The following is a 23,055-nucleotide window of genomic DNA, read 5'->3' on the forward strand; positions in this document are numbered from 1 at the left end:
GGACTATGTGGGGCCCATTATTCTGTATGGAGGACTATGTGGGGCCCATTATTCTGTATGGATGACTATGTGGGGCCATTATTCTGTATGGAGGACTATGTGGGGCCATTATTCTGTATGGAGGACTATGTGGGGCCATTATTCTGTATGGAGGACTATGTGGGGCCATTATTCTGTATGGAGGACTATGTGGGGCCATTATTCTGTATGGAGGACTATGTGGGGCCATTATACTGTATGGAGGACTATGTGGGGCCCATTATTCTGTATGGAGGACTATGTGGGGCCATTATACTGTATGGAGGACTATGTGGGGCCCATTATTCTGTATGGAGGACTATGTGGGGCCATTATTCTGTATGGAGGACTATGTGGGGCCCATTATACTGTATGGAGGACTATGTGGGGCCCATTATTCTGTATGGATGACTATGTGGGGCCCATTATTCTGTATGGATGACTATGTGGGGCCATTATTCTGTATAGAGGACTATGTGGGGCCATTATTCTGTATGGAGGACTATGTGGGGCCATTATTCTGTATGGAGGACTATGTGGGGCCATTATTCTGTAGGAAGGACTATGTGGGGCCATTATCCTGTATGGAGGACTATGTGGGGCCCATTATTCTGTATGGAGGACTATGTGGGGCCCATTATTCTGTATGGATGACTATGTGGGGCCATTATTCTGTATGGAGGACTATGTGGGGCCATTATTCTGTATGGAGGACTATGTGGGGCCATTATTCTGTATGGAGGACTATGTGGGGCCATTATTCTGTATGGAGGACTATGTGGGGCCATTATTCTGTATGGAGGACTATGTGGGGCCATTATTCTGTATGGAGGACTATGTGGGGCCATTATTCTGTATGGAGGACTATGTGGGGCCATTATCCTGTATGGAGGACTATGTGGGGCCATTATTCTGTATGGAGGACTATGTGGGGCCATTATACTGTATGGAGGACTATGTGGGGCCATTATTCTGTATGGAGGACTATGTGGGGCCCATTATTCTGTATGGATGACTATGTGGGGCCCATTATTCTGTATGGAGGACTATGTGGGGCCATTATTCTGTATGGAGGACTATGTGGGGCCATTATTCTGTATGGAGGACTATGTGGGGCCATTATTCTGTATGGAGGACTATGTGGGGCCATTATCCTGTATGGAGGACTATGTGGGGCCTAGTATACTGTATGGAGGACTATGTGGGGCCTATTATACTGCATGGAGGACTATGTGGGGCCCATTATACTGTATACGGGTTGGCATGCAACTTTGTCCAAGTTTTTAATTTTGGCCCTCTGTGTGTTTGAATTTGACATCATTCTTGTATACAGTCCCCAGCGTCCCATGTACTGCTCACACAGCTGCAGATCTCTACACTGTAACAGGCTGGGCAGATAGAGCAGGATCAAGTCAGAACAGGGTTTTTTGGCTCTGCATGTAAATAAGTGTGTCATTGCATTGCCAGCAAACAGAGATATATTTGTTACACTTACATAAGACTGGACAGTCAGTTGTCTTTTTTATAATTTTGAGCTGCAGCATTTGCAGCTTTAGGACTCCATATGTCCTGTAAATGCACAAAAGGTGCCGTCTATCATCCCAACCAATCAGATCTATCTGCAGTTTAAGTCTAGATATTTATGGTGTGAGGAGATGATGAGCGTTGTTGTACAATGATGACGGGTCATAATTATCTTAGTTCTGGAAAAACTAGAGGCGCACACAGTGCAGTGATGACACCTGCTGGTCACAAGTGGAACTGCAATAAACTAGCATTGAAGGATCCCAGGCAATGGGGTACACTCCAGCACCCCACCTCCAGGAGGTCTCCCCACATTTGCTCCCCTCTGTCTCATGTTCTGCAAAATAACAGCCTCTTCCTCCTCTCCTTAGGTGGCTCTTTGACCGATTGGTCTGTAAATATTATGCGTTTTGTGGTGTCCTATTTGGTCTCTGTAGCCTGACGAACCTCACAGTCCTAAGTGCCGTCTGCTGCATAAAGGTCTGTTACCCCATGTACGGTGAGTGACAAGTTTCATGGGTGATGTTTCGCTTTGGTATCTTTTACCATAGTTCCATTACAACGTTAAGGGCTTGTTCACACGTGGCGTTTTTTCATTGCGCAGCTTTTTACAGTACCATCAAAGTGAATGAGATTTCTGAGATCTCCTGCGCACGCGGCTTATTTTTTCCTTGCAGATTTGAACCGTCAGATCTGCAGCTTGTACTGTATATTCTTTCAGTGTTTTTGCAGTTTTTCACCCTTGTAAATGAATGGGAAAATCTGCATAAAAAATGCCTGTATTTTACGCAGTGTTTTTTCTGTCAACAGTATTTTCAGCATCGTTTACTGCTGCAAAAACCAAACGTGTGCACGTAACCTAACAATACTTTAGTCTTCTATCCAGAGCCAGGAACGTTTCTATTCACGCTCAGCAAGCAGGAATCATCAACACAAAGTGTGAAATACAAGTCATATTCAAGTAGTTCTTCCCAGTATTGCAGCATGTATGGCATGATTTATTGCAGGCTCAGGCTATGTTCCTACTCTATTTGCAGGTAACAAGTTTTCTTCCTCCCACTCCCGTGTCTTGCTGCTCTGCGTCTGGGCCTATGCCTTCGTGTTTGCTACGGCGCCCCTGGCAGACTGGGGGAGTTACGGTCCGGAGCCGTATGGTACTGCCTGCTGTATAGACTGGAAAGCTGCCAACCAGGAGCACAGAGCCGTCTCCTACATCGTGGCACTGTTTGTGTTCTGCTACATCATTCCCTGCACGTTAATCCTGATCTCCTACACCCTCATTCTGCTCACCGTCATAGGGGCAAGAAAAGCCGTGCAGCAGCACCTGTCGCCTCAGAACAAGGGAAGCCGTGTCCACAACCTCATAATCAAGGTGCGAGATTGTATAGCACTCGGCATGTAGGGAGAGTGTATAACCTGCAGCAACCGGTGGGCTAGAGAAGTGACAAATGTAAAGAAATGGGGGTCGTCATCATCAGCACGTGACAAAAAACCTACAAGTGTGACCACACATATAAAAGGGAACAATTTTTTTAGATAGAGAGACATAAAATATACATACAAGATAAAAAGTGAGTGATAACATTACAGATAAAGAGGAAGTATAGCGAAGCACCTCACATCCCAAAACAGGAAAGCGGTACAGTCGTTTTTTCAAGATCATTTTACAATGATTAGAGTACCATTATTACAAAATGTATAGTATATATAATTCAAGCAAAAATTAGAGCTAGAGGCAGAGAAAGATAGTTGTCCCAAATATGTAAGCTGTGCAAAGTGCTAGTTAATAGGGATTCATATTTTTAAAACCTGTAAGATATGATAATTGTGGGCTCATTGATACAAACCTTAGTTCCATCCGTATACATTTGTAAAAAAAAAAAAAAGTGCATGTAAGTATTACCTTGTAGTGCCCGACGCGCGTTTCGCCATCGCTTCTTCTAAAGGCAGCATAGAAATGGAGACATAGCAGGGGTTTATATAGGGCTTGATACAGGTATAATAGGAGGTAACCAGGCAGTGAGTCATAACAGCCTCATTGGTTAAGGTAGCATATGGACAGATACATCCACCTATCGATTCAATAGGAGGTAGATGCTTATGCAGAATAGCTATTTAATTGGTCATTCCTGAGTAGTATAATCAAGGTGATGGGAATGAAAAATGCCATCCCCATGTGCTCAGGGATGGTCATATCACTAAAATATCGATAGTGGAACACATACGCTAAAAAATGACCGTGCAACTGGAAAGTCGATGGTGGAACGCACGACAAAAAATGATGAGTATCTATAAATAGTGGAACACACAGTGCGTTCCACTAGCGCGGAAGTCAATGTGACGGTCAGAAAAAACAAATGGCTATCATAGTGGAATGCAATATGCAATATACCTCCAAGCTTTGAGATTGTATGCAGGCCACAAGGGGAATGGAAACTGTTCCACAATTATATACAGTATAGTAACCAGAGGCATTGGCATTCTTGGGCAGATCAGTATCACTTGGATAAATAATCAAATAATCCAAAATAAGGAATTAAGAATGGTCTCCTATCCATCCACACAGTAAGTGACACAAGAGTAAGTATAAATAATTATAAAATCACAAACACGCATATATCAGATGCATTTTGACCAGACAGTTATTATAATAAATAATATATATGTATTCACACACATAATGTAATAATGCATAATGCTGTCCCAAGTACTACCCATTATATGAAATCAATAAGTGATCTTTAAGAGAAACAAGATTAGCAAGATTTTTGAGGGTAAGTAGAGGACATCAAAGACTGCTAAATAAAAAAAGTAATAGTGTGTCGGTTAAAGAAGTAAAACAAGTGATACAAAAAAATGGTGGTAAGACCATGAAAAATTGTGATGACGTGTAAAAATTTATATAAAAGGTGAGTATATGTGAAAAACATGTCACGATGTGAGTAATAAAACGATCGAGGATAATAAAAAATTTTTTTTGAAAAATACAATGTGTATGAAAATACACTCAGCTGGGCCCGGCACACACCCTCCCTTCCTATGAGTATTACAACTCCTATGGTGTATATAAACTTTATAACTTCTGCAATACCTGAGAAAAATAATTAGTAAAGCAGAACAAGACAGTACAGAATATAAAAATAAAATAAAAAATAACATGAGCATAAGAACACTGGGAATGGTGGATTTCAAAGAAATGGAACAAAACAAATATTTACATTGCGGCCGTGAAGGGCAATAGTGTTCAAGGTGTATATCCAACGGGCTAGGGCCTACTTCCAGTTCACTCCCCTGGAGCTCACCATTATTCGATCAATCCCCCGGATTTTCAGTCGTCAAGCATTGCATTGATGGTGCAACTTAAAATGCCACATGATATACAGGTGCATCTCACTAAATTAGAATATCATCAAAAAGTTAATTTATTTCAGCTCTTCAATACAAAAAGTGAAACTCATATATTATATAGAGTCATTACAAACAGAGTGATCTATTTCAAGTGTTTATTTCTGTTAATGTTGATGATTATGGCTTGCAGCCAATGAAAACACAAAAGTCATTATCTCAGTAAATTAGAATACTTTATAACAACAGCTTGAAAAATGTTTTTAAAATCCGAAATGTTGGCTACTGAAATGTATGTTCAGTAAATGCACTCAATAGTTGGTCGGGCTCCTTTTGCATCAATTACTGCATCAATGCAGCGTGGCATGGAGGCGATCAGCCTGTGCACTGCTGAGGTGTTATGGAAGCCCAGGTTGCTTTGATAGCAGCCTTCAGCTCATCTGCATTGTTGGGTCTGGTGTCTCTCATCTTCCTCTTGACAATACCCCATAGATTCTCTATGGGGTTAAGGTCAGGCGAGTTTGCTGGCCAATCAAGCACCGTGATACTGTTGTTTTTAAACCAGGTATTGGTACTTTTGGCAGTGTGGACAGGGGCCAAGTCCTGCTGGAGAATGAAATTTCCATCTCCAAAAAGCTTGTCGGCAGAGGGAAGCATGAAGTGCTCTAAAATTTCCTGGTAGACGGCTGCGCTGACTTTGGTCTTGATAAAACACAGTGGACCTACACCAGCAGATGACATGGCTCCTCAAACCATCACTGATTGTGGAAACTTCACACTAGACCTCAAGCAGCTTGGATTGTGGCCTCTCCACTCTTCCTCCAGACTCTGGGACCTTGATTTCCAACTGAAATGCAAAATTTACTTTGCATTTACTTAGTGTGTCAATGACTGCCTTCTGGACGTCTGTCAAGTCAGCAGCCTTCCCTATGATTGTGGAGCCTACTGAAACAGACTAAGGGACCTTTTTAAAAGCTTAGGAAGCCTTTGCAGGTATTTTTGTTAATTATTCTAATTTACTGAGATAATGACTTTTGTGTTTTCATTGGGTGTAAGCCATAATCATCAACATTAACAGAAATAAACACTTGAAATAGATCACTCTGTTTGTAATGACTCTATATAATATATGTTTCACTTGTTGTATTGAAGAACTGAAATAAATTAACGTTTTGATGATATTCTAATTTAGTGAGATGCACCTGTATGTCACTTTTGAGAGGTCGTCTTCTTCCTTTGCCGCGGTTATTGAAAGGACGTGTTCCCTGGCTCTTCTGCGAAACTCCCGGGATGTTAGGCCAATATACTTCAAATTGCAAGGGCAAGATGCCTGGTATATTACACCTTTAATACTGCAGGTAATTATATGGGTAATTTTACTTATTTTCTTTCCTGTGGAATAAAAAGAATTGGTTACTTTTCCTACACTTGGACATCCTTTACAGGGTTTACATCCCCCCATGCTATATCTCAGTGTATCTCTTAAACCAGGGTATCTCTCAAATTTTTTGATCTTCAAAAGGTTATACTCAGAGTTTTTTGGTAAGTAGTCAAAACGAGTCCTGATAGAAAAATATTCAAATTTTTAGTAAGTACTGAACGTACCTCATCTGATCTTGAGTTCTCTGTAGAAATAAAACTAACGTTGTTGTTAGCGACTGAGTAGAATTTAAAAGTAGATGTCGTTCCGTCCTCGTTGCTCATATATGGCTTTCGTTGATGCTTTCCTCATGATATAATCTTGCTCTGAATCTCTTCATTAGATCCTTGGCATTATGCGTTCCACCATGGATATTTTAGTAATATGACCATCCCTGAGCACATAGGAATGAAAACAGTCATTCCCATCACCTGGATTATACTCAGGAATGATCAATGGAATGGCTATTCCGCATGGGCATCTACCTCCTATTGCATTGGTAGGTGGATGTACAGTATCTGTCCATATGCCAACTTAACCAATGAGGCTGCTTCCTCCTATTATACCTGTATAAAGCCCTGCTATTCCTCCATTTCTATGCTGCCCCTGGAAGAAGCGACAGCGAAACGTGCGCCGGGCACTACAAGGTAATACATACTTGCACCATATAATTGTTTTTTTACAAATGTATAGTATCAAATGGAACTAGGGTCTCTATCACTGAGCCCACAATTATCATGTCTTAGAGGTTTTTCAATACTGATCCCTATTAACTAGCACTTTTCACAGCTTACATATTTGGGACAGCTATCTTTCTCTGCTTTTAAGTCTATTTTTGCTTGAATTATATCTACAATAAATTTTGTTATACTGGTACTCTAATTAGTTTCCTTAATCATTGTAACGTAATTGTGAAAAAATGACTGTACCGCTCTCCTATGGTTTTGGATGTAAGGTGCTTAGCTATACTTCCTCTTTATCAGTAATATTATCATCCACTTTTTATCTTGTATAAAAGTTAACAATATTATTATATAAAGACATAAAATATACATACATGTGTGGTCACACTTGTAGGATTTATGTAGGAGGAATGTCCAGAACCAGCATAGTCAACATAAATTACTTTTCTCGCATAATAAAAGCATTCAACTCAGGATCAGTGCAGGATAAGTAATGTAATGTATGTACACAGTGTCTCCACCAGCAGAATAGTGAGTGCAGCTCTAGAGTACAATACAGGATGTAACTCAGGATCAGTACAGGATAAGTAATGTAATGTATGTACACAGTGACTCCACCAGCAGAATAGTGAGTGCAGCTCTGGAGTATAATACAGGATGTAACTCAGGATCAGTACAGGATAAGTAATGTATGTACACAGTGACTCCACCAGCAGAATAGTGAGTGCAGCTCTGGAGTATAATACAGGATGTAACTCAGGATCAGTACAGGATAAGTAATGTAATGTATGTACACAGTGACTCCACCAGCAGAATAGTGAGTGCAGCTCTGGAGTATAATACAGGATGTAACTCAGGATCAGTACAGGATAAGTAATGTATGTACACAGTGACTCCACCAGCAGAATAGTGAGTGCAGCTCTGGAATATAATACAGGATATAACTCAGGATCAGTACAGGATAAGTAATGTAATGTATGTACACAGTGACTGCATCAGCAGAATAGTGAGTGCAGCTCTGGAGTATAATACAGGATGTAACTCAGGATCAGTGCAGGATAAGTAATGTAATGTATGTACACAGTGACTCCACCAGCAGAATAGTGAGTGCAGCTCTGGAGTATAATACAGGATGTAACTCAGGATCAGTACAGGATAAGTAATGTATGTACACAGTGACTCCACCAGCAGAATAGTGAGTGCAGCTCTAGAGTATAATACAGGATGTAACTCAGGATCAGTACAGGATAAGTAATGTAATGTATGTACACATTGACTGCACCAGAAAAATAGTGAGTGCAGCTTTGGAGTATAATACAGGATGTAACTCAGGATCAGTACAGGATAAGTAATGTAATGTATGTACACAGTGACTGCACCAGCAGAATAGTGAGTGCAGCTCTGGAGTATAATACAGGATGTAACTCAGGATCAGTACAGGATAAGTAATGTAATGTATGTACACATTGACTGCACCAGCAGAATAGTGAGTGCAGCTCTGGAGTATAATACAGGATGTAACTCAGGATCAGTACAGGATAAGTAATGTAATGTATGTACACAGTGACTCCACCAGCAGAATAGTGAGTGCAGCTCTGGAGTATAATACAGGATATAACTCAGGATCAGTACAGGATAAGTAATGTAATGTATGTACACAATGACTCCACCAGCAGAATAGTGAGTGCAGCTCTGGAGTATAGTACAGGATGTAACTCAGGATCAGTACAGGATAAGTAATGTAATGTATGTACACAGTGACTCCACCAGCAGAATAGTGAGTGCAGCTCTGGAGTATAATACAGGATGTAACTCAGGATCAGTACAGGATAAGTAATGTAATGTATGTACACAGTGACTCCACCAGCAGAATAGTGAGTGCTGCTCTGGAGTATAATACAGGATGTAACTCAGGATCAGTGCAGGATAAGTAATGTAATGTATGTACACAGTGACTGCACCAGCAAAATAGTGAGTGCAGCTCTGGAGTATAATACAGGATGTAACTCAGGATCAGTACAGGATAAGTAATGTAATGTATGTACACAGTGACTGCACCAGCAGAATAGTGAGTGCAGCTCTGGAGTATAATACAGGATGTAACTCAGGATCAGTACAGGATAAGTAATGTAATGTATGTACACAGTGACTGCACCAGCAAAATAGTGAGTGCAGCTCTGGAGTATAATACAGGATGTAACTCAGGATCAGTACAGGATAAGTAATGTAATGTATGTACACAGTGACTCCACCAGCAGAATAGTGAGTGCAGCTCTGGAGTATAATACAGGATGTAACTCAGGATCAGTACAGGATAAGTAATGTAATGTATGTACACAGTGACTCCACCAGCAGAATAGTGAGTGCTGCTCTGGAGTATAATACAGGATGTAACTCAGGATCAGTGCAGGATAAGTAATGTAATGTATGTACACAGTGACTGCACCAGCAAAATAGTGAGTGCAGCTCTGGAGTATAATACAGGATGTAACTCAGGATCAGTACAGGATAAGTAATGTAATGTATGTACACAGTGACTGCACCAGCAGAATAGTGAGTGCAGCTCTGGAGTATAATACAGAATGTAACTCAGGATCAGTACAGGATAAGTAATGTAATGTATGTACACAGTGACTGCACCAGCAGAATAGTGAGTGCAGCTCTGGAGTATAATACAGGATATAACTCAGGATCAGTACAGAATAAGTAATGTAATGTATGTACACAGTGACTCCACCAGCAGAATAGTGAGTGCAGCTCTGGAGTATAATACAGGATGTAACTCAGGATCAGTACAGGATAAGTAATGTAATGTATGTACACAGTGACTGCTCCAGCAGAATAGTGAGTGCAGCTCTAGAGTATAATACAGGATGTAACTCAGGATCAGTACAGGATAAGTAATGTAATGTAATGCATGTACACATTGACTGCACCAGAAAAATAGTGAGTGCAGCTTTGGAGTATAATACAGGATGTAACTCAGGATCAGTACCTGATAAGTAATGTAATGTATGTACACATTGACTGCACCAGCAGAATAGTGAGTGCAGCTCTGGAGTATAATACAGGATGTAACTCAGGATCAGTACAGGATAAGTAATGTAATGTATGTACACAGTGACTCCACCAGCAGAATAGTGAGTGCAGCTCTGGAGTATAATACAGGATATAACTCAGGATCAGTACAGGATAAGTAATGTAATGTATGTACACAATGACTCCACCAGCAGAATAGTGAGTGCAGCTCTGGAGTATAATACAGGATGTAACTCAGGATCAGTACAGGATAAGTAATGTAATGTATGTACACAGTGACTCCACCAGCAGAATAGTGAGTGCAGCTCTGGAGTATAATACAGGATGTAACTCAGGATCAGTACAGGATAAGTAATGTAATGTATGTACACAGTGACTCCACCAGCAGAATAGTGAGTGCTGCTCTGGAGTATAATACAGGATGTAACTCAGGATCAGTGCAGGATAAGTAATGTAATGTATGTACACAGTGACTGCACCAGCAAAATAGTGAGTGCAGCTCTGGAGTATAATACAGGATGTAACTCAGGATCAGTACAGGATAAGTAATGTAATGTATGTACACAGTGACTGCACCAGCAGAATAGTGAGTGCAGCTCTGGAGTATAATACAGGATGTAACTCAGGATCAGTACAGGATAAGTAATGTAATGTATGTACACAGTGACTGCACCAGCAAAATAGTGAGTGCAGCTCTGGAGTATAATACAGGATGTAACTCAGGATCAGTACAGGATAAGTAATGTAATGTATGTACACAGTGACTCCACCAGCAGAATAGTGAGTGCAGCTCTGGAGTATAATACAGGATGTAACTCAGGATCAGTACAGGATAAGTAATGTAATGTATGTACACAGTGACTCCACCAGCAGAATAGTGAGTGCTGCTCTGGAGTATAATACAGGATGTAACTCAGGATCAGTGCAGGATAAGTAATGTAATGTATGTACACAGTGACTGCACCAGCAAAATAGTGAGTGCAGCTCTGGAGTATAATACAGGATGTAACTCAGGATCAGTACAGGATAAGTAATGTAATGTATGTACACAGTGACTGCACCAGCAGAATAGTGAGTGCAGCTCTGGAGTATAATACAGAATGTAACTCAGGATCAGTACAGGATAAGTAATGTAATGTATGTACACAGTGACTGCACCAGCAGAATAGTGAGTGCAGCTCTGGAGTATAATACAGGATATAACTCAGGATCAGTACAGAATAAGTAATGTAATGTATGTACACAGTGACTCCACCAGCAGAATAGTGAGTGCAGCTCTGGAGTATAACACAGGATGTAACTCAGGATCAGTACAGGATAAGTAATGTAATGTATGTACACAGTGACTGCACCAGCAGAATAGTGAGTGCAGCTCTGGAGTATAATACAGGATATAACTCAGGATCAGTACAGGATAAGTAATGTAATGTATGTATACAGTGACTTCACCAGCAGAATAGTGAGTGCAGCTCTGGAGTATAATACAGGATGTAACTCAGGATCAGTACAGGATAAGTAATGTAATGTATGTACACAGTGACTGCACCAGCAGAATAGTGAGTGCAGCTCTGGAGTATAATACAGGATATAACTCAGGATCAGTACAGGATAAGTAATGTAATGTATGTACACAGTGACTCCACCAGCAGAATAGTGAGTGCAGCTCTGGAGTATAATACAGGATGTAACTCAGGATCAGTACAATATAAGTAATGTAATGTATGTACACAGTGACTCTACCAGCAGAATAGTGAATGCAGCTCTGGAGTATAATACAGGATGTATCTCAGAATCAGTACAATATAAGTAATGTAATGTATGTACACAGTGACTCTACCAGCAGAATAGTGAGTGCAGCTCTGGAGTATAATACAGGATGTAACTCAGGATCAGTACAGGATAAGTAATGTAATGTATGTACACAGTGACTGCACCAGAAAAATAGTGAGTGCAGCTCTGGAGTATAATACAGGATGTAACTCAGGATCAGTACAGGATAAGTAATGTAATGTATATACACAGTGACTGCACCAGCAGAATAGTGAGTGCAGCTCTGGAGTATAATACAGGATGTAACTCAGGATCAGTACTGGATAAGTAATGTAATGTATGTACACAGTGACTGCACCAGAAAAATAGTGAGTGCAGCTCTGGAGTATAATACAGGATGTAACTCAGGATCAGTACAGGATAAGTAATGTAATGTATGTACACAGTGACTCCACCAGCAGAATAGTGAGTGCAGCTCTGGAGTATAATACAGGATATAACTCAGGATCAGTACAGGATAAGTAATGTAATGTATGTACACAATGACTCCACCAGCAGAATACTGAGTGCAGCTATAGAGTATAATACACGATGTAACTCAGGATCAGTACAGGATAAGTAATGTAATGTATGTACACAGTGACTGCACCAGCAAAATAGTGAGTGCAGCTCTGGAGTATAATACAGGATGTAACTCAGGATCAGTACAGGATAAGTAATGTAATGTATGTACACAGTGACTCCACCAGCAGAATAGTGAGTGCAGCTCTGGAGTATAATACAGGATGTAACTCAGGATCAGTACAGGATAAGTAATGTAATGTATGTACACAGTGACTCCACCCTCCACCAGCAGAATAGTGAGTGCTGCTCTGGAGTATAATACAGGATGTAACTCAGGATCAGTGCAGGATAAGTAATGTAATGTATGTACACAGTGACTGCACCAGCAAAATAGTGAGTGCAGCTCTGGAGTATAATACAGGATGTAACTCAGGATCAGTACAGGATAAGTAATGTAATGTATGTACACAGTGACTGCACCAGCAGAATAGTGAGTGCAGCTCTGGAGTATAATACAGGATGTAACTCAGGATCAGTACAGGATAAGTAATGTAATGTATGTACACAGTGACTGCACCAGCAGAATAGTGAGTGCAGCTCTGGAGTATAATACAGGATGTAACTCAGGATCAGTACAGGATAAGTAATGTAATGTATGTACACAGTGACTGCACCAGCAGAATAGTGAGTGCAGCTCTGGAGTATAATACAGGATATAACTCAGGATCAGTACAGAATAAGTAATGTAATGTATGTACACAGTGACTCCACCAGCAGAATAGTGAGTGCAGCTCTGGAGTATAATACAGGATGTAACTCAGGATCAGTACAGGATAAGTAATGTAATGTATGTACACAGTGACTGCACCAGCAGAATAGTGAGTGCAGCTCTGGAGTATAATACAGGATATAACTCAGGATCAGTACAGGATAAGTAATGTAATGTATGTATACAGTGACTTCACCAGCAGAATAGTGAGTGCAGCTCTGGAGTATAATACAGGATGTAACTCAGGATCAGTACAGGATAAGTAATGTAATGTATGTACACAGTGACTGCACCAGCAGAATAGTGAGTGCAGCTCTGGAGTATAATACAGGATATAACTCAGGATCAGTACAGGATAAGTAATGTAATGTATGTACACAGGGACTCCACCAGCAGAATAGTGAGTGCAGCTCTGGAGTATAATACAGGATGTAACTCAGGATCAGTACAATATAAGTAATGTAATGTATGTACACAGTGACTCTACCAGCAGAATAGTGAGTGCAGCTCTGGAGTATAATACAGGATGTATCTCAGAATCAGTATAATATAAGTAATGTAATGTATGTACACAGTGACTCTACCAGCAGAATAGTGAGTGCAGCTCTGGAGTATAATACAGGATGTAACTCAGGATCAGTACAGGATAAGTAATGTAATGTATGTACACAGTGACTCCACCAGCAGAATAGTGAGTGCAGCTCTGGAGTATAATACAGGATGTAACCCAGGATCAGTACAGGATAAGTAATGTAATGTATGTACACAGTGACTCCACCAGCAGAATAGTGAGTACAGATCTGGAATATAATACAGGATGTAACTCAGGATCAGTACAGGATAAGTAATGTAATGTATGTACACTGTGACTCCACCAGTAGAATAGTGAGTGCAGCTCTGGAGTATAATACAGGATGTAACCCAGAATCAGTACAGGATAAGTAATGTAATGTATGTACACAGTGACTCCACCAGCAGGATAGTGAGTGCAGCTCTGGAGTATAATACAGGATGTAACTCAGGATCAGTACAGGATAAGTAATGTAATGTATGTACACAGTGACTCCACCAGCAGAATAGTGAGTGCAGCTCTGGAGTATAATACAGGATATAACTCAGGATCAGTACAGGATAAGTCATGTAATGTATGTACACAGTGACTGCACCAGCAGAATAGTGTGTGCCGCTCTGGAGTATATTACAGGATGTAACCCAGGATCAGTACAGGATAAGTAATGTAATGTATGTACACAGTGATTCCACCAGTAGAATAGTGAGTGCAGCTCTGGAGTATAATACAGGATGTAACTCAGGATCAGTACAATATAAGTAATGTAATGTATGTACACAGTGACTTTACCAGCAGAATAGTGAGTGCAGCTCTGGAGTATAATACAGGATGTAACTCAGGATCAGTACAGGATAAGTAATGTATGTACACAGTGACTGCACCAGCAGAATAGTGAGTGCAGCTCTGGAGTATAATACAGGATATAACTCAGGATCAGTACAGGATAAGTAATGTAATGTATGTACACAGTGACTCCACCAGCAGAATAGTGAGTGCAGCTCTGGAGTATAATACAGGATGTAACTCAGGATCACTACAGGATAAGTAATGTAATGTATGTACACAGTGACTCCACCAGCAGAATAGTGAGTGCAGCTCTGGTGTATAATACAGGATGTACTCAGGATCAGTACAGGATAAGTAATGTAATGTATGTACACAGTGACTCTACCAGCAGAATAGTGAGTGCAGCTCTGGAGTATAATACAGGATGTAACTCAGGATCAGTACAGGATAAGTAATGTAATGTATGTACACAGTGACTGCACCAGCAGAATAGTGAGTGCAGCTCTGGAGTATAATACAGGATGTAACTAAGGATCAGTACAGGATAAGTAATGTAATGTATGTACACAGTGACTGCACCAGCAGAATAGTGAGTGCAGCTCTGGAGTATAATACAGGATGTAACTCAGGATCAGTACAGGATAAGTAATGTAATGTATGTACACAGTGACTGCACCAGCAGAATAGTGAGTGCAGCTCTGGAGTATAATACAGGATATAACTCAGGATCAGTACAGAATAAGTAATGTAATGTATGTACACAGTGACTCCACCAGCAGAATAGTGAGTGCAGCTCTGGAGTATAATACAGGATGTAACTCAGGATCAGTACAGGATAAGTAATGTAATGTATGTACACAGTGACTGCACCAGCAGAATAGTGAGTGCAGCTCTGGAGTATAATACAGGATATAACTCAGGATCAGTACAGGATAAGTAATGTAATGTATGTATACAGTGACTTCACCAGCAGAATAGTGAGTGCAGCTCTGGAGTATAATACAGGATGTAACTCAGGATCAGTACAGGATAAGTAATGTAATGTATGTACACAGTGACTGCACCAGCAGAATAGTGAGTGCAGCTCTGGAGTATAATACAGGATATAACTCAGGATCAGTACAGGATAAGTAATGTAATGTATGTACACAGTGACTCCACCAGCAGAATAGTGAGTGCAGCTCTGGAGTATAATACAGGATGTAACTCAGGATCAGTACAATATAAGTAATGTAATGTATGTACACAGTGACTTTACCAGCAGAATAGTGAGTGCAGCTCTGGAGTATAATACAGGATGTATCTCAGAATCAGTATAATATAAGTAATGTAATGTATGTACACAGTGACTCTACCAGCAGAATAGTGAGTGCAGCTCTGGAGTATAATACAGGATGTAACTCAGGATCAGTACAGGATAAGTAATGTAATGTATGTACACAGTGACTCCACCAGCAGAATAGTGAGTGCAGCTCTGGAGTATAATACAGGATGTAACCCAGGATCAGTACAGGATAAGTAATGTAATGTATGTACACAGTGACTCCACCAGCAGAATAGTGAGTACAGATCTGGAATATAATACAGGATGTAACTCAGGATCAGTACAGGATAAGTAATGTAATGTATGTACACTGTGACTCCACCAGTAGAATAGTGAGTGCAGCTCTGGAGTATAATACAGGATGTAACCCAGAATCAGTACAGGATAAGTAATGTAATGTATGTACACAGTGACTCCACCAGCAGGATAGTGAGTGCAGCTCTGGAGTATAATACAGGATGTAACTCAGGATCAGTACAGGATAAGTAATGTAATGTATGTACACAGTGACTCCACCAGCAGAATAGTGAGTGCAGCTCTGGAGTATAATACAGGATATAACTCAGGATCAGTACAGGATAAGTCATGTAATGTATGTACACAGTGACTGCACCAGCAGAATAGTGTGTGCCGCTCTGGAGTATATTACAGGATGTAACCCAGGATCAGTACAGGATAAGTAATGTAATGTATGTACACAGTGATTCCACCAGTAGAATAGTGAGTGCAGCTCTGGAGTATAATACAGGATGTAACTCAGGATCAGTACAATATAAGTAATGTAATGTATGTACACAGTGACTTTACCAGCAGAATAGTGAGTGCAGCTCTGGAGTATAATACAGGATGTAACTCAGAATCAGTACAGGATAAGTAATGTATGTACACAGTGACTGCACCAGCAGAATAGTGAGTGCAGCTCTGGAGTATAATACAGGATATAACTCAGGATCAGTACAGGATAAGTAATGTAATGTATGTACACAGTGACTCCACCAGCAGAATAGTGAGTGCAGCTCTGGAGTATAATACAGGATGTAACTCAGGATCACTACAGGATAAGTAATGTAATGTATGTACACAGTGACTCCACCAGCAGAATAGTGAGTGCAGCTCTGGTGTATAATACAGGATGCACTCAGGATCAGTACAGGATAAGTAATGTAATGTATGTACACAGTGACTCTACCAGCAGAATAGTGAGTGCAGCTCTGGAGTATAATACAGGATGTAACTCAGGATCACTACAGGATAAGTAATGTAATGTATGTACACAGTGACTCCACCAGCAGAATAGTGAGTGCAGCTCTGGTGTATAATACAGGATGCACTCAGGATCAGTACAGGATAAGTAATGTAATGTATGTACACAGTGACTCCACCAGCAGAATAGTGAGTGCAGCTCTGGAGTATAATACAGGATATAACTCAGGATCAGTACAGGATAAGTAATGTAATGTATGTACACAGTGACTGCACCAGCAGCATACTGGGTGCAGTTCTGATCAGCTGCTAGTCAGTGTGCTGATTACGGGTGTGGTGGCTGCAGATCCTGCTGTGAGCTCCTGATCTCTGAGAACCAACACCTCTCCACCTGGGGACCTGCTCTCTCTCTTTCCCGGAGGGAGAGCTGGTTTCTGGGATGAGTGAAGGAGCCAAGCCCCAGGCTTCTGCTTCCCGAACCAGGCCGGCGGGGGGCAGAAGAAACCAGCAACCGGCCTGCACATCAGAGGACTCGGGGGTGAGACGCTGCACCAGGAGTCGCAGCAATGTGGCTCCTACTCCTCCCGGGATTGTGGAGACCCCTAGAAGCCACAAGGCTTCCAGCATGGAGGTAAAGCCTAACAGCGGCGTGCATGATGGTGCTCCTTCCGGAGGAAAGCGGAGTGCTCACGGAGGTGAGGCCGACCTCCCTGAGGGGGGGTGGGCGCTGCAGGGACCCCGGGAGTCTGTGTCCACCTATGCCTCCCGGGTCATGATCCACCTCCGTGAGTATGAAGATGCCAGTAAGCTCATCAGGAGGCTCCGGGAGGAGCTGCGCTGCACAAGCGCCAAAGCTGCGGGGGCCTCCAGAGCAAGGCTAAACTCCAGGCCGAGGTAAAGCGACTGACCAGCGAGATTCACCTGCTGGAACTGAGGAAAGCTGACATCAGGGAGCAGAGTGGTCATTTCAAAGAAAAACTAATAAATGAAGACTGCTTTAGAGAAATGGCTGATACCAGAGAGCAAAGGCAGATGGGGCTGCAGCCTGAGAGCCAGGTGGATGATGAGAGTGATGATGACCAGCAGGAAGCCCCACCTGGCAGCCTGCAAAGTCACCCGCAGGCCACGTGCAGCGAGCTCCCTGCAGGACAGGCGACAGTGACATCCGGTCGCAGTTCTGCTGGCTCTGGGGAGGACAGTGACAGCAGCGGCCAGGGAGGGGCGCTAATGGCGGAGATTAAGCTCCTGGAGTCCCCAGTGTGCCTCCAAAACTTCCATCTTGGTGACGATCTACCAGAAGAGGCACCTGGGGGCCACAAAAAGGCAAAGAAGACCAAGCCAAAGCTGCAGGAGGCGGTAAGATACGTATATGCCCCCCTCCCTGTACCCCCTGAGTCGGCGGCAGGCTCAGCTCGCTGTATAAGCCCCGTTGCCCAGCCCAGCCCGGGTTCTGCTGTGGATCCGGTGCAAAGGCGCGGGGAGATTACAGAGCGCGGTAGTGAGGCGCAGAGCTCCGTCTCTGCTTGTAGTAGTGGGGACGTAGCAGGAGGTGCATCAGCCGAGAGGCTGGACAGTGAGGGCGGCCCGGCGGCGGGCGTTCCATCAGGCCACGATGCTGTGGTGCGCTCCTCAGTGGGAGGGGGGAGCGGCCCGGTGTCGGGGGCAGCTCCGGTAGCCTCGGCGCCTCTGAATGCTGTTGCCGCTGATCACTTAGTTGAGAAGCGACGGCAGTGTGAGGGGGCTGTCGGGGCTGAGCGTTCCGGTCCTCCCACGAAAGTGCTATTTTGTGTTGGCGTCGCTGGTCCGGAAGATCCTGATGCTAAAGATCAGCAGCGCCTAACAGCATATAAAGATCAGCGGCACATTATTCCGAATGCCAAACAGCGGAAATTACCGACCAATGATGTGGAGGGCACACATAAGACCGGGGGTGAGGTCGCCTCCAGTTCTATGGAGGTGACTGAGCCCCTTGTGCCTGATGCGGAGGTCAAAATGTCATCCGCCATTGTTACTGGTCCAGCAGGAATGAATGTGGTGGTGGGGGTGAATGAGGCTAATTCATTGTCTAGTGGTGTGGTTGCTGGTTTGGTGGAGGGTGAGATGGAGGTGGGTAATGGTGTTGCTGTTCGGGCTGATGTGGTCACTGGTCCGGCTGCCCCCCCGGGGGTGGCAACACCTGTCCAGAGTTATGCCAGTGTCACCTCCGGGGCAAATAGGGCATCCTCCTTGTCTCCGGGCTTTGGGGAGGGCATGTTGCAACGGCACCTTCTGGAGGCTCTAAAGAAGGGGGAGAGATCACTAATGGTAGAGGGTCGAGAGGTTGATCTATCCTTCTGGATAGAGAGGCATGGCCTCGGGGCCTTCCGAGAGCAAAAAGGGGGGGATACAGTGTGGTCCCTCCCAACAGCCGGGCCAGGCAGTGTGCGTAGGAATGTGGTCCGTCTTCGGTGGAGGGGCAGTGATGCATGTCCTCCAAGGTCTAAAGTTGTGGAGCTCCTGCTGAGGATGGGCTTCAAGGCGATTGACATCTACGCCTTGATACATCCCTATTCCACGCCTGAGTTTGATATCAGCTTTGTTCGGCCGGAGGGGCTTGAGCTCTTCTGGGCGAATTATGAACTGGCAAAAAATGAGCCCGGCTGGCGAGACTTTGCCGTTCAGGCAGTGTCTCGCCAAAACCAGATCAAGAAAGTGACCGTGATGACTCGTAACGAGTCGCTTTCTTGCTATGACATCATGACGTGGCTTGGTCGGTATGGAGAGGTGGTGGAGATGCCAAAGAAAAACCGCGACGAGTTTGGTATCTGGTCAGGGGCCTGGACGTTTATGGTAAAACTTAAGCGTTCAGGTGATACGGTTGCCCACATTCCATCGTCTGCCTTCCTGGGTAGGGATCGTATCCTGGTCTTCTACCAGGGGCAACCGAAGCTCTGTCACAGGTGCGGCGACCCCACACACTTCAGTGCAAACTGCACCGTGCAGAAATGCGCGTTGTGTGGGGGTGTCGGCCATCTTGCCGCCTCTTGTGTGGAGATTAGGTGCCACCTGTGTGGTGAGTTAGGTCACCCATTCAGCCGTTGTCCTCGCTCCTTCGCTAATGTAGTCGAGACCCCGGTGGGAGTAAGCCGTGAGGCCGATTCTGCTGGGGAGGGGACTAGCAGGGGTGGGGGAGCTGAGGGGCCAGGGAAGAAAAGCAATAAAAAGACGCCTGCCCAGCTGAGGCGTCTAGACAAGCGCAGACAGGAGAGGGAGCGGGGCGAGCCCCAGACTACCGGGGCAGCCCCTGTCCTGGATGCCAGTCTTGCTGCTGAGGCCCCGAGGGATGATGAGTTGGATGAGGAGGTCAGGAGGATCCACAGGGAGGAAACCGCCTCTGCCTCAGAATCCTCCCATTATGAAAGTATGGATGAGGATAATAAGCGGTGGCTAGAGAACAAGCGTAAGCTCGGCACCAAAAAGAAGAAAAAGAAGGGAGATAAAACATCTTCTCCCGCTCTGACCAAGGTACCTAAGGAAGGTAAAACTGACTCCCCTCTGGTTGGTCTTTCTAACCGGTTCCAAGCCCTTGATAACATCTCTTCCTCTGAGGAGGAGGCCGAGGGTGAGGTTCCGGCTTCAGCGGAGCTTACAGGGGGCGCCGAGTCTCCTTTTCCTGGGGATGCAAGGTCCTTGGGGGGAGGGACTGGCCCAGAGTCCGGAGACGAGGACGAGAAAAGAAGGAAAAATGTGGGAATGGACACCTCTGTGTCATTAAAGAGGGGGAAGGATTCCTCCTCTGAGGCAGAGGGTAAGGGGAGTGGGAAGAAGAAAGCCATCTAACTCAATCACCAATGATGGCGGTACCCACTCCGTTGACGCTGGCGTCCATTAATGTCGCCAGCATTAAGTCAAATATGGCTAGATTTGCGGCCTTTGATTTTCTCAGCCGGGTTGAAGCTGACATTTTCTTTTTGCAAGAGACCAGGCTGCCAAATATGGCAGAGGTGTTTATAGCTAAGAGGGAGTGGAGACTCGGGCCCTCCTATTGGTCTCTTGCGGCCGAGCCGTATAGCGGAGTGGCGGTCCTTTTTACCGCACCAGTAGAATGCCGACGGGTTATTGAGTTAGAAATGGGGAGGTGCCTGATATTAGATGTCCTCATGAAGGGACAGGAGCTTCGGCTCATTAACATTTATGGTCCCCAATCTAAGTGGGACCGGAAGTGTCTCTTTACGAGGATCAAGCCCTACCTTTTTACGAGTCGGCAGGTCGTCTTTGGAGGGGACTTCAACACTGTCACGAGGCCCCGGGATAGAGGAGGTTCCAGAGACAAGCTGACTTATGATAGCGTCGCCCTTAATAGTATAGCTAGTGAGGCTCGCCTGGTGGATGTCCACATCCGGCACACCCCAGGCCACGAGGGGTTCACCTATCATAGAGGTAACTGTAGGTCCAGGATAGACAGGTTTTATTTAAAGGAGGAAGCCGTCTCTTCAGCAGTATCTGTTGTTGAGGTGGAGTTCTCCGATCACTGTATGATTTTGTTTTCCCTGAATGTTACAGAGACCCCCCGGATGGGAAGAGGCTTTTGGAGGCTCAATTCGTCTCTCTTGGAAGAAGCGGAGATAAGACAGTCCTTTGAGGATTTTCTTCAGAGCCAGGTACCCTTACTGGATCTTTGTAGTAGTAAGTCAGAGTGGTGGGAGATGTTCAAGAAAAGGGTGGCGAGATTCTTCCGCCAGCTCTCGAGCCTCAGGAGCCTGGACAGGTATCGCCTGTATCAGGGCCTGAGGAGGAAACTCGAGCATCTTGTCTCAACTGGAGGTAGCCGCGAGGAGATCTCCAGATTGAAATCTTTGCTAATGAGGTGTCAGTATGATAGACACGCATCTTTGGTTTTTGAGAGGGATTACGGGAAGTACCGCTCGCCCGACCCTTACAGAAACTGCAAGATGTCAGTGAATAGTAAAGTTGTTACAGGACTGGTTGACACTGCGGGGTCCCTGAAAAGATCCAGATCGGGGATCCTGGAGGTCGTCAGATCCTTCTACTCGCACCTCTTGGGGAAGAGGGATCTGGATTGGGATGAGATGTCGGCTTTTCTGGCTGAAGCCGTCCCCGAACCAGGGGTAGACCCCTCTCTTGGCGTTTTGACAGAGATGATCAGGGAAGAGGAAGTTAAGTTGGCGATTGAAGGGCTTGCCCTGAAGAAATCTCCCGGTCCGGATGGCTTAACATCTGAATTCTATAAGACCTTTAAGGACGCCTTGGTTCCCCTCTTGACTGAGGTATTCAATGAGTGTCTTTCCTCGGGCACTCTGCCAAAGTCAATGAGGAGGTTTGCCCTAATCATCTTGTCAAAGGGTAAGGACCCATCTTGCATTGAGAATTGGCGTCCCATAGTGCTTCTCAATGCAGACAGGAAGGTTTTGGCAAAGGTGCTGTTTAATCGGCTGGTGAAATTTGCACCCCAGCTCCTTTCGGGAGCCCAGCATTGCTCTGTTCCGGGCCGCAGTACAATTAGTGCTGTACTCTGTGTCCGAGAGGCGGTGGAGCAGGGTAGGGCTGGCCACTGGAAGGGGTACATGCTGTCATTGGACCAGGCAAAAGCGTTTGATCGGGTTAATCATGAGTACCTCTGGTCTGTCCTTCTGAGGTATGGCCTGCCGGGGGGGTTCGTTGATTGGCTTAAGACCTTGTACGCTGGGGCAGAGAGTTTCCCGCTTGTGAACGGTTGGATTGGCAGCTCTTTTGAGGTTGGGTGTGGTGTTCGCCAGGGTTGTCCCTTGAGCCCGCTACTGTACGCGTTTGCGATTGACCTACTTCTTAGGAGGGTGGAGCGTGGACCGTTAGCTGGGATCCGGATGGACCGGGCAGCACCGGAAGCCACTCTGAGAGTGGTGGCGTATGCCGATGACGTCACCGTTTTTGTTTCCTCTGATGGGGAGGCAGAATGGCTGATGTCAGAGGTAAATCGCTACTCGGAGGCATCCGGGTCTAAGATCAACCGGGATAAGTGTGAGAGTCTCTGGCTGGGAGGAGGAGATCCTGGTTTTGATC

General features: G+C 44.3%; 1 protein-coding gene across 2 annotated transcripts in view; it reads left to right on the forward strand.

Annotated features, from left to right (window-relative positions):
* The window catches only part of LOC141270906 (opsin-5-like), a 99,847-nt gene that overhangs the window by 67,926 nt on the left and 8,866 nt on the right, over positions 1-23,055 (forward strand). For both annotated transcript variants that reach the window (XM_073681004.1, XM_073681003.1), the window contains exons 4-5: positions 1,914-2,041; positions 2,580-2,914. In XM_073681004.1, coding sequence (XP_073537105.1) covers positions 1,914-2,041; positions 2,580-2,914 — 463 coding nt within the window. The remainder of the gene's footprint in view (positions 1-1,913; positions 2,042-2,579; positions 2,915-23,055) is intronic.

This window comes from Phyllobates terribilis, unplaced genomic scaffold (assembly GCF_046119375.1).
Source record: "Phyllobates terribilis strain yellow unplaced genomic scaffold, ASM4611937v1 Scaffold_5__5_contigs__length_657084704, whole genome shotgun sequence".
Classification (NCBI taxonomy): domain Eukaryota; kingdom Metazoa; phylum Chordata; class Amphibia; order Anura; family Dendrobatidae; genus Phyllobates; species Phyllobates terribilis.